Below are 13,038 nucleotides of genomic sequence, written 5' to 3'. Positions count from 1 at the left end.
CACTGACCTCCCAACCCATCTTGTTCGTCAGCAATAAACTTAATTCTTGTACAACTTGCTTTTTTTTTTTTTTTCTCTTTTTGTTTTTAAATTCCCAATGGGGTTACAAATAATTATATGCACAGTCCCCATTTCGTAATACTGCTTTCAGTAATGTTCCCTCATTTACAAAGTATTGCATTGAGAGCAAAATTTGAAAAAGGGAGACCAAAGTGTATCATCAAACAGAAATACGAGTACTATACAAGAATGCTGCCATCCTCATGAAAACATCCACATCTGAGTTGAAGAAAAGAGACAGGGACAAACAGCCACATATGTATGCAAAGCCATGTGTATATGCCAAAATGTGAGATGCAGGGTTGTGCCAGGTGATCACCCCCACCCACCCCCCCAAAACGGCGGCTTTTTAAGGCTAACAAGTCATTAGTAGCAAACTGCAAGTGACATTTTGGCCATATACAGAAACTGGTACAGCAAATAAGAATACACAAGTGCCTCAGTAGCTATTTTTGTGTCTAAAATGCATCTCATTTTTGTATTGTCTATTGTTTCATTGAGCCTACATTACAGTGTAAACAATATGTGTGCTACACAAGAATGACTATACAATAACATTACAAACAACTCTGATATAAATTTCATTTTGAATTTAAATTAAGACCACTACTCCTATTAATACTGATTGTAAAATAAATTAATGTGAAAGTGGCACCAATATTATTCTTGATCCATTTTTCTTTTTCTTTTCTTTTCTTTTTTTTTTTAAACCAATGGTTTTGCATTTGTAAGTCTTAAAACGATGAAAGAAGAAGCTTCTCTTGATTGTCCACAAGCAGCGGTTAGCACTGCATGATGCACTATTCCAGACACAACAGTGTACCAAAAAAAAAGAAAGGAGGAAAAGTCAGTAAGGGGGGGAAGGTGTCGGGGGAAGGAGCGAGGGGGAGGATGAAGAACGTGTCTTCTCTTATTTTACATGCTCGGCAGCATGTGACGAACAGTAAAACTTCTTATGGGTAATAAAGTTTGACAGGTTGTTGAACTGGATGTCACAGAGGCGGCAGTACTTGCCGCTTCCGGAGCCGTTCACGCCCTTATTGGCTGTGGGCACCGCCTCCTCGTTTGGGGACTTGGAGGAAGGCGACATGTTCTCGTTGGAGTCGGTCTGATTTTCGGTGGCCCACGTCGGTGAGGGATTGGGGGGCTGGCTGTCTGGCTGGGGCTGGTTCTCTTGCTGCGGCGGTGCTGTGCCTGAACGCTCCTCGGACTTATGCCCCCCGTTGACAATGACCATGCCTCGGTTTTTGGGCAGGAGGGGAAGGGGTTCCTTGCCAGGGTGAGGGCAGCCGTTAGCAGCAGGCTGTGTGGCCTGCTCTCTGGTTGTTCCCGTCTCTCCTCCTCCAGCACCTCCTCCCCCATTAACACTTTGCTCCTGTTCACCGGTCTCTCCCTGCACCGCTGGCCCCCCATAGTCAGTTGGTTTTATCCCAAAATACGGCGATATTTGCTCAGGACCTTTGACCTTCTTTATTGCTCCAGGGTAGAGGCAGTGGGGCAGAAACATATTCTTGCTGTCCTCTTTTGATGGGATGAGCTGGGGTTCAGCGAAAGACTTGAGACCCGGCACGGGCCCCAGGTGTGGAGGAAACATGCCTCCATTCTGCACCATCACCTTCCCGTTGCCATTCTTCTCACATTTGCCTGGGTTCTTATCGTAGACTTCATCCGGGTTACCGCTGCTTTCACTCTTCACATCTGGGAACATGGTCGTCTCCAGGCCGCCGCTCTCATTGTGCTGTTGTTGCTGTTGTGGCTGCTGCTGCTGTGCGGCAGTGGCGGCGGCCGTTGCGGGGCAAAAGTTCTGTTTGTGCGCCAGGTAGTTCTCCACTTTGTTAAAACTTATCTTGCACACTGCGCATTCATGATAGTCCAAAAGTCTTTTGGGAGAGCTACATGACTTGTCGGATACCGGCGAGCATTTTTTGCTAAGGTCAATGGGAGCGTCCAGCTCCTGTGGCTCCACGATGTTGCATTTGGGAGCCAGAACGGGTTTGGTGACAGTCAGAGATGCCTCCAGGTGTTTAGGTACCATACTTGGGAACATATCACAGCGGGGATGGAAGCGGTCTGAAAGGCTCTCTACAGCTTCCTGGGATGTGCAAGGGTTCATGGGAGGAACCCCAAGGAAACCTGGCTGACCCATAGGGGGCCTCTGGTGGTCCTGATCCGGGAGACACATCTCATACATCTTCCTGCGCTTACGACTCCTCATGGTTCTCTGCATGGAGGGCACCTTGTTGGTGGGCATGCGTTTCATGGGGGGATCATGACGAGTGGCGCAGTAGTACTGCTTGTGGACCATGTAGGTCTCGTGACGACTGAACGTGATATTACAGGCGTCGCAAGTCGTCTTGGTCGGATCGTTGTCACTTTCCACCAAACCTGTGCTGGGGCTCTTCCCCTCCATCTGCTTGTCATTCAGCCTCTCCTCAGCTCCAGTTGGCGTGGAGACCTTCTTCACCTGTCCTGCTAGATCCTTATCGGGGCCTTTAGCCCCAGCGTTGATCATGTCCAACACGCTGGAGTTCAGGCAAGCTGACTGCATGAGGTGGCTGTCAGCCTCCGACGGGTGGCAGCCGGCCAACATGCTAACAGAACTGTGACCGCTGTTGGGGCTGACCGCCTCGGGGACCTTATCCGAGAGGGCAGAGAAGTCGGGGGACTTGGCCATGTGCTGCCAGCGGCTGTTACAGTAGTGCTTTTTGTGGACCAAATAGTTGTCCAGGTTGCTGAAGGTGATATTGCATTCAAAACAGGTGGCCCCTTTGGGCATAAGAGGACTGTAGATGACAGGGGGGTAGCTGTTCCCTCCGTGGCGCAGCCTCCGGTGAACTAGCTCTGACATTTTAGCCAGAATCTCAGAAGCCTGCGGGACTACTGAAATGTCTTGGGAGAACGCAAACTGAGACAAGAAGGGGCCCATGGGAAATGTAGGCATGTTATGCTGCACAGGGGAGGAGGCCAGTCGGGGGCTGGAGGGCTCAGACTTGATCCTAGTGTAAGAAAAACTGGCTTTGCTGCCTGGGTGGGCCTCTCCCTTCTGAACAGACAGCATGGGCTTCTTCTCAGTCTTGTCAGCTTCCCCGTCTGTGCTGGTCTCCTTGTTGAGGGTCCCTTTGGGACTTCCGAGCAGAGCGTCCTTCCTGTTGGCCAGCTCAGTGCGGGCCTGCTGCTGCTGCTGCTGGAGGCTTTCCTCCGGCCCCCTGGGGGAGTGCTCTGTGCCGTTACCTTCCCTGTGAAGTTTGCTGCCGTGCCCATGTAAGTCCTGATGCTGTAAGAGTTCCCTGTGGCTCTGGAAGCTGATATGGCAGTGATTGCATCTGAAGGCCGCCTGTGACAGGTGAGACATGATGTGATGCTGGAATGTAATAAGAGAATCTGCCGTGTAGTTACAGATTGTGCATTTCAAGCTGGTGCCAGGAGGGAGGCTCTCTTCCATTTTGACACCTGTGAAGGAGATAAAAGGGAAAAATGCTCAGAATCTCGCCTCCCACTTCTCCTTTAGAGTTAACTGTAGAAACCATCAAACACTCATGCATTATGCCAAGCTTATTCCCATCCACTCTATTTTTTATGGCTCAAGGATAAACTGTCAACTATACCAGCTGACAGTACGATATGTATATTCCTCAAAATATATGACAGTTGGGGTTTTTTTCAAGCCAGCCTAAAGACCATGTGAATAAATGCAGGCTTTCATTTAATATTTAGTGAACTTTGGCTTTTGGGGGATCCATACATTAAAAAATTAAAAAAAAAGATATCTGTTGCCTCTCTGACCCATGACCTTAATACTCACCACTGTGCGAGGTGCTCAAGTGCATTTCTAGGGCCCTGGGTCCGGAGAAGCTCTTATTGCACTGTGGAAAGGGACAGATACTGGGGGTCTGGTGTGGGCCACTGTCATTCTCCTCCACCACCGTCTCTGGCTCCCTCTGCCGCCCGCTGCAGTAGTACATGAGATGAGCCTGCAGGTTCCTCTCGCTCCTAAACCAGATTCCACATGCTTTGCAGGGGAAGATGTCCTCTGGAGAGGGGTGGGGAGACAGAAAGGGACAGAGGGGATGTGACATCAGGATACAAACAGCACTTTTATATTTACAGATAAAGGGCCTACGCAAGCTCCTCTCATACGTCTACAGTCCTGCCTCTCAAAGCCTGCGTTAAAGGCTTTTCTACCAAATCCTCGGCTGCAGCATATCGCTGTGTTGCTACCAGTGGGTTGGTGCCCTTTCTCAAGGGCAAACAAGAACACTGGACCATCTGCTTACAGAAGCCTCCCTGTCGAGCTGAACCCAGATAGCCCTCGCTAAGTAAACAAACACACTATTTGCATGAGGCGTGTATTTTGCAATTAACACGTTAGTTCGAGCCTCAGTGTGTTTATGTGAACCCCCCCAAACTTGAAGGTCGATGGCTCTTATCTCCAGCGCAGAGACTCATCTGGGTTAATCTACGCCCGGGCGGAGACGACGCTCCTTGTTAAGCAGGTGACTGAGTGCAGGCTGTGGACTGGTGTGTGTGTGTGTGTGTGTGTGAGAGAGACAGAACAGGAGTGCGATTGTGCATGTCTAAACAAAAGCACATCTCGTTCCAGCTCCGGTGCCGGTGCATGTGCAGACACTCACTGTTGACGATGGCAGTGGGCAGGATGGAAGCCATGGCGGCCTGCTGCGGCAGGAGCTGGATGCTGTCCAGCAGCCTGGCTGGGTACATGCCCTCACTCAGAGACATGTGGTTCACCGGCTGCAGACGGGAGTCAAAGTCCACCGCAAACGCCACCAGCTCCTCGCCCTCCATCATGTTCTTGGTGGTAGTGCACCACAGTTGGCCACCTGGACAAAACAGGAGATAGAGGAGACGTTTAAACGCCTGCTGCGAGGGAGGAGAGAGCGCCGTTTCGTGCGCGCGCGACTAATTCTGGTCTTAAATGTCAGAGCATTACGCAGAAGGAGAAATGGTAATTGCTTGCGCACAAGTCAAACACTTGAATGGGTGTTGCGTAACTGCGGAGCTTGAATGAATCATCCTGAAGTCTTGATAGTATTCTTAAATAACAAATCGTCAGAAATACAAAGGGTCAGGTCATCAAAATGACAAAAAAATAAACCAGAACGGAAAGTTCTTAGCAGGAACATGTGTTTTCTAAAGTCAGCGCCAATATTACTCTTGATAACTGTCAGCAAGCTGGCAGCAGTTTTTAGTGCGACAGTTTTTCTTTCTTTCTGCTGTATCAATGAAAACACTGAGATGTGTAGATTCTTCGCACTCTCCTGAAAGACACTCGCTTTTTTTAAATGTCATTTTTCAGCACCGTGAGCAGGGTGACTGTTTACGTTGGCGTGAGGGCACAAATCTCGCGTACTTTTATTTTCTCGATAATTTTGGTGAATATCCTTCATCTTTTTTTTTACTGCCACTCAAATTTCTTTCAAGGCTCCTGGCACTCATATCCAGAAGCAAAGTGCACCTCAGCTGGGCTAAACTGTAGTCTAGAGTGCTGTAGTCAGCTAGAACACTGAGACAGGGCCTCCATAATATTAGATTGTTGTGTTTTGGGATTAAACATTCCTCTGAAATCTTCTGAACATATTCATTAAGTCGGAGAAAGGGTGGGGTGGGGCGGTGTGCAGGAGGAAGCAGGGAGGGAGGGTGGCAGAGGGAGAGAGTGAAGGTTTTAGCTTAGATAATATTTATCTCAGCACATGACAGGCTTTTCAGCTGCACTTCATTTTCCATTGAAGAGATTAAAGTTTTTAATATGACTATTTACAGAAATCTGGCTGGGGAGATAACAACAAACTATGATACGCCGCCGCTAAATGGCAGAATTAGGACATTGTTTCTGAGGAAAGCTGGACAATTAATTAAAGCGTGCTGTTAGCTTTCAAAGATGTGCAAACATACCGACGGAGTGTCAGGCTGAGAAGGGGGGAGGCGGCGACGGGAGACATGTGATTTGAGCCCTGGCTGATGCGGAATAAAGAGAGTCCTGAGGAGAGGTGTGAAGGCAGGGGGACACTGCTATAGAAAGCCCCGGCACATGGGCAACACTGATTACTCATGTTTACACAAAACCTGTGAATCACCAGATTTAAAACCGCCCTGCAGACACGGCGAAGGTGCAAGAAGGAGCAATCCACTTTTCTGTCTGTTTATTAGAGGCACGGCCACAGAGACGGAGCCGCCAAGTCTTTACGCCGCCACGGCACGCGTTACGTCCAAATCGCTGTTAAGTCTGCAGAATGAGGTGCCCCGTTATTTCAACAGGAAATTGAATATTTAAGATTTCGCATCACTGTCCTGATTAAAACCTCTCTAGCCCTCTCCTATCTGCTGGTGAAGCACTGGAAATTAGACCAGCACAAATGTGTCAAAGGACTGAAATGGTATTAAAATATGCTATCTCTCAAAGTCCCATTTGTGTGCACACTTCCCCTTCCCCTTGAGTGTGTGTGTGCATGGGCGCGTGCGTCCCAGCGCCACTTTAAAGAGCAGTGCCTATCTGTCGTCCAATCTGCTGTGACGAGACACACACTTCAGGCCGCTCCACTTCATCGTTTTGATTCTGTCATACCACACACTGCCTGGAGAGGCCCTTTGAATTTTTATCTCCTAATTAAAATAACAAAACTCCTCTCCACTGTCTGCCCAAGTTACCATCAAGGTAGATACAAACTGCCACTGACAATGGCGGTGGAATATATCGCAGCCATAGCCACAAAAAAAAAAGTTTCTCTCCTCCGCGAGGATTCCTTAGTTCAAAAACGCGCTTACAAAGGGAATTACCAACGAGGCCTCGGCGCTCAGATACAAATCAGTGTTTTCTTGGGTGGGGTGGGGAAGATCAATCAAAATCAAAGATGCTGTATGCTCTCTCAGCTGAAAATGAAGCAGATTATGTGGAGTCTGATGGAAATCTTTCGCCTTTTTTTTTTTTTTAAAACTGCATTTTCATGGAGGAATATGCGCTCAGATTGCATCCCTTCAGCCAAGAATGCTACAGATCCATCTGTTGTGTGTGAGAATGCTGGGAGTGAGTTTTTTAGGACTGCATGTCCCAGTTTTAGTGAGCCGCACAAAACACAGAGGCAGCACTCTGCTCGTTCCACTCACTCACTCAACCAAGACAGGCTAGTAAGGTACATGAGCTCAGGCTGCAGGATTATAAGTGTAGTTTAAAGCATATTGTCATCAGAATGAGAACTGGAAACAAGCAGCTGCTTCCCCTCTGATTTTTGATTATTACAGCTCTACACGTTACGCATCTACATTCAGACTTGACATGCATCCTTTGCGTAGCTTTGTGTCACAAATCTGAAATTGATATGATTAAGTGTGCAGCCATAGCATCCTCACATAAACAAACATGCATGCGTATGCGTGCCCACGGTGCGGGCGCGCAGAGATGTGTGCATTCACAGAACGAGTGTGCAGAAACATGTCCGTTTCATGCACATATGGAGATACAAGGCTCTGAAAAGCGACTGCGTGGAGGCGTCAGGTGGGCAACAGACAAAAAACAAATACCCCATGAAGGAGCGCTCTCGAAAAATCCGTCATGCCTGTTTGCCTCTGATGGCCCTTTTCCGTGACAGGTGATTTAAATCACAGAAACACGGGGCGGGCCACCTATGCCCATGGTGCAATGGGAAATGAAAGAAAGGAAAGGAAAGCAGGGGTGGGGGTATGTGTGCGAGGGGGGTGGGAGTGAGGGTCAAGAGTTAAGAGTGAAAGACCAAAAGCGTTAAGTTGTGAAACTGGGGGAAAAGGCTGGGAAAAGTGCAGCTTGTGATTTGCACTTGTTTGCCTGCTGTCTGCAGTGTGAGCTGCCTTTGTGCAGTGGCCAATGCAGTTGGAATGAAGGCTATTGTCTAAATCCTCCTGCAGAGCACCTGATAAAAGAATAAAGAACTATGACATATTCTAAAAACAATGGAGGAATTAAGGGGAGACAATAGGCCAGCTGCCTCATTAAAACAATCAAAAACGGCATCCTGTACGTAGTCCAGATAATTAAAAACCACTGCTTCCTACAGTCTCTCAATACCATATCCACCAGCTCACTGAGGCCCCGAGACTGTGGCTCTGCTGGCTAAATGCCCTCTCCCTTCTCTTCTCCTCTGTTTGATTAATGGTTTATTTGAACGCGCAGCTGAAGATGAACATATGAAGGAATTCATGAAACAAAAATTATAATGCAAACCCTTCTCTCCCCCCCACCCCTCTATAAGCACTCATAAACTAATCAAACGTCTCAGGATGAATCGCAGGCACTGGGGGCGTCTGTCCCCTCCCCTTTGCCTAAAGCCCTGAGAGATTTCAAAGTGCACGCATCACAGGGGCATTTTTTAATTTTCTCACTTTAAATGACTTTATAAGAAAAACGGATGTGTACAGTATCTGTGTGGATGGGTGGGTGTGTGTGTTGGGGGGTGGTGTTGGTAGAAGAGAATATGAGATACTTGAGCAGGAATTTTTTCAAATATTTTTCTTCCCCCCCTTTATTTTTCTTTTTTTTGTGCACCCTGCAAACCGCTAACACCACCACCAGCGCCATATCTTAATGAAGTTGCAAACAAATCTCTCATGCCTCGTGCGAAAAGCTGAGAGACAACAAAGCAGCAGAAATAACAGAAGGGCCCGGATAATTAAACTGGCCTGAAGACAGGTATTCAAATGTTGGTGTGTAAACAGCACAACTCTTTAATAGTTTAGCTGTAAAATGCGTAGTTAAGCACATCAGCACTTGCCTCTCCCATCTGTCCAAACACATTACCGTTGCAGAGGCCATTACGGCACTGGAGTACAGTCCCGCTGCATACCAGCCTGTGTGTTATGGGAGGGGTTGAATGGTGCTTCTGGGAACACTAACGCCGGCCCGTCGGCATTATCTGAATGCATCGTGGGGTCATGTGTTACAAAGAAACACTCTGCAGGTGAAGAAATGGCCGAGCTTGAAAGGGAGATCTGTGAGGTATACTTGTGCCGAAGTGCTTGCTGATCCCATTATGTTGTAGAAAAGAGCAAAAGGTTAAAATATCTAATTCTAGATAGCAAAAAAAGACAAGAAAAAAAGATGTTCCTTTGTCAAGAATGATGTTGTGGAGACTTCTTTTTTCTTTTTTTCCCTCGGCTTCTTAAAGTGCTCGTCTCCGTCTGTTGGCTCTGCGCTAACTGCTGGTCTTAATTGTGAAGTGAGGCCAGTGGTGCCTGAAGCCACAGAGAGGGTTGTAATTAAAGACCTCTACTCTTCTTGTCTTTAAATCAGCTCCGACTCCTCCTGGTCAAATGGGAACAAGCTGCTTGCACCTACGAATATCAAGTAGCTGTGCACCGTTAGTCACCGCTTCTTCTTCTTCTTTTTAGCTTTCACAAAGCTCCAATCAGAGAAGGAGTGAATTACAACCTGACACAATAAACAACTTCCTCCCTACCCGCCAACCCAACGGATCCGGTGGAAATACTAATACGTGGATGAATAATATCTGTATCTGCACCTGACGAGCGGACCCGATGGTGCCGTGACAAACGCTAAACACATCCTCCTCGTGAATACTGGTAAATATTTGGACTGTTTCTGGATCACCAGAGTCGAGCACATTAGGATGACTCACGGCTGTCAAACCAGCCGTCACAGTCCCCCGAGCCAGAGCGAGCCGGCGGCAAGAAAGGAAAGCGCTGAGCTTGGACCCGAGCTGGAACATCATTCGCGGGGTCAAACAAGCTTACTATTATTGACGGTACACTAAACTAGAATTAGCTGACTCTACTATTATTTCACGAGGCTCTGACACAGATTGACTCTCCCTCCCTTTCACTCTCTGCTTCCTCCAATCCTGTTCATGCTTGCTCTCTGCCACTAGGAGGCACTCTTCTCCTGCTCAAGCTTGCAGTCCTTGGATGATTTTTTTTTTTTTTTTTTTGCCACGATGATGCAGAGATGCCTCAGACATGGCAGGGCAAGCACAGATGCCAGTCTGCCTATACATCCTTGCAGGTAGGTGCTAAAGATTTTACTCTCACGAAGAAAAAAAAGGCGTTTGGCTCAAAAGGAATCCGCCCGACCTCATTTCTATTCGATCTGTGGCTGAATATTAGGTGTGCGCAGGGCTATGTTTCATGTTTCTCACTCTTTTCTTTATTTAAATGTGTGCGTGCGTGTGTTGTTGCCACATTTCTGCAATTGCATGAGTGGTTTAGTCACTTTTCAACATGTTTTATATTAAAATATATATTAAAATTCAGAAGTCTGGCAGGAAGACAGTGTCCTTTTTTCCAGGGTAATAATAAATGTTGTTCAGTAAATATGTGTTTACAGAGCCCTGACTTGAGCCTGACCCCCCCACCCCCACCAAACACACACCTCTCTGTCTGTCTCTCTCTCTTCCTCAAGATTTTTCCTCTCGTTCTGCACTACTACAGTGTCTGGACTAATTTTAGTATCAAGTGTTTTTTTTTTTCCAGATATAGCCGGTACCGAGAGCTCATGGATGGCCTTGAGCGAATGGCACGAGGGTCAGAATCCACAAATTAAAAAGTCCTCCCAGGGGAGCCTCACACACGCCGCTCTCTACTGTATACATTCACAGGCAACAAAGACATAAAAGCTGAAGAAGAAGGAGCAACGTCTTTCAACACACACGTTTATCAAGTCTTTGAAAAAAAATATATAAAAAAAATGATGCAACGATGTGATTCAGCAAATGTTTCACAGAGCAAGAATTAAATGTTTCACTTTGAAATTAAAAGACATTTCCGTGGCTGGTCTCCGGAGATTTGTGTAGTTTTTCCCCTTTTTTTGTTAAGCACAGTGAGAACGATACTGGCTGGCAGGGGGATGTTTGCCTGGTAATGGTGTTGTAATCATTTTTGAGGGAGAAGAAAATAGAAATGTGAATTAGCAGCTATTTTTGCTCCATTAGGGTGCTATGACGGAGCCCGACTATTTCAATTTCAGATTTATTTATTTTCTAATGAAATGTATTAAATTATAGGAGGAATTACCCGCACGTCAACCGCTTTGCTGTTCGCTCTCTCTTTTTTTGTTGTTTTTTATTTTAAAAAGAAAGATGCACAAAAACATTTGGATGCGTTTCTGTTTTTCCAAACAAATTAAACCTTCTCCCACGAGCACGAAATTTCTACTGAGGACGTTTTAAGCTTCCGGATCTCTGTGCTGTCAGTCTGAAACAATACACAGCCACATTCCTGCAGTACAAAGCTCGCTCTCTCCCTCATTAGCTGCCACACACACATACAGTCAGCTTTCTCCTCGTCCGCAGTAAAGTGGAGTAGACTATTAAAGGAAAAGCTCTGACTGGCTCCTCTCTCCGCTCTGCTTTATTCTTTATTTGGACAGGTTTGTCCCATTGAGCACTCTATTAGCTCTCCTTCTCTGCGGGTAGTGCTGCCTGTGTCCTGGTTGTGGCCAGTCGACATGTGTTTACTGCGGCCCCCGCTGCGGCGGCAGGCTGGTTGGGGGCCCGTCCTGACCAAGCCCTGCTAATGGGACCAGAAGACCCCTCGTGACAGGACACCGCGGCAGACTCTACCCCTCCCTTCCCTCCAGCTGCGGCCCCGTGGCCCGTGTCCCCCTACCCATCATGCCTCGGCGGGAGCAGGTGAACGGCGCGGGGCCAACGGCGACGCGTTTGGTTTTCCTGGGAGAGCAACGCGCCATCGCCATGCGCCTCAGTGGTTCCTCCAACATGGCTCCGGCCCTACGCCACATGGGCTGCCTGGCCAGTCTGCATTTGTGTGGGTGTATGTGTGTGCGCGCGTGATTGTGTGTGTGTATTTGTGGTGTATGGTGGATGCCAGCCCTAATGCAAATGCTTGCCGTTTAAAAAAATGGGAGCCTCTCTCCTCCTCTGTCTCTCCTATTTGGAAAGGTCTATTTTGGCCTTCTGGTGCTGGCAGTTATTTTTTTCCTCTCCAGAAGGACAGAGAGCCAGAAAGATGCACCTGTCATCCTTTTTGGAATTCAACATTTATTGATCTGGTCACGAGGAACGGAATTTATAGAGTTATGTGTTTTGTTTTTTTCTTCCTTTACAAACACCAACCGATTTCTGCCTTAAAAATGTGCTTGTTTTATTTGCAAAGCCAGCCTTATTTACAAGCACGCTCATTTGGTATTCACAGGACAAGCGATGCACGCACGCACGCGCTCTGACACGCACACCAGTCACTCGTGCAGCATCCCAGCATGCCCTCCATCTCTGCACCCCGGTAATTCTACATATTGCTTAAAGTATGTGCTAATTAAATTTTCTGACGGTTTTTGCGAGAGAAATAAATAATCTGCGGCTAAAAGGCCTAATTGCGTTTGTCACATTGTGTCTCGGTGGCTAGTGCATCGGGAGCACAGCCGCTGCCCTTGCTCATTGCCATTCTGTCGTCCTGGCAAGCCCCCTCTCTGCCCCAGGTATCACCACGCGGCCATCTGGAGCCGACATCTGTCTCTCTATTGATCACAAGGGTTTAGCACTTGATCAAACAGACTGCGACAGGAAATTGCTCTTTTCCCCACAGAAAAGGCCAATCGCCTGCGTGAGGGTAATAGAGTGGAACTGAGATGCAGCACCGGCGCGGTGGGCAGGCAGGCACAGGCGCAGCCGGGCAGGCAGCGGCACGGCGGTGTCGGCCGCTGTGGAGGTGGCAGGGGATGGCACGGACACTAAAGTCCACTGCCACGCTTACCAGCGCCACGTTTCTAACCTCTCTGCTAATGCAACAGCAGCATTAAGAGAGCAAAAGAAATAGAACAGAACAGAACACGTGCACGCAGGCGATGACACCATCACCTCCGATTAAAAGAAGCCGCCGTACTGTGAGCGGAATCACTCAGGTAACCCAACAGCTGTCTGAAAGTGTTGGAAAAGCTGAAATATGCTATGTGATAAGTACGCCAGATGGTGAGAAATTAATGCATTTATTTCCCGAGGAGGAAAAAAAGCAAAACAGAAACTA

The 13,038-nt window shown here is 47.6% G+C and overlaps 1 protein-coding gene across 2 annotated transcripts in view; it reads right to left on the bottom strand.

Moving 5' to 3' along the window:
• Positions 1-52: 52 nt before the first annotated feature.
• The window catches only part of zfpm2a (zinc finger protein, FOG family member 2a), a 123,074-nt gene continuing 110,088 nt past the window's right edge, over positions 53-13,038 (bottom strand). For both annotated transcript variants that reach the window (XM_004541608.4, XM_004541607.4), the window contains exons 6-8: positions 4,692-4,898; positions 3,863-4,090; positions 53-3,510 (exon numbers count right to left, since the gene is read on the bottom strand). In XM_004541608.4, the coding sequence (XP_004541665.3) occupies positions 971-3,510; positions 3,863-4,090; positions 4,692-4,898 (2,975 nt within the window). In that variant the 3' untranslated portion in view covers positions 53-970. The remainder of the gene's footprint in view (positions 3,511-3,862; positions 4,091-4,691; positions 4,899-13,038) is intronic.

The sequence above is a fragment of the Maylandia zebra genome, linkage group LG11 (assembly GCF_041146795.1).
Source record: "Maylandia zebra isolate NMK-2024a linkage group LG11, Mzebra_GT3a, whole genome shotgun sequence".
In the NCBI taxonomy this organism is placed as follows: domain Eukaryota; kingdom Metazoa; phylum Chordata; class Actinopteri; order Cichliformes; family Cichlidae; genus Maylandia; species Maylandia zebra.
This window is presented reverse-complemented; position numbering and strand designations above follow the sequence as displayed.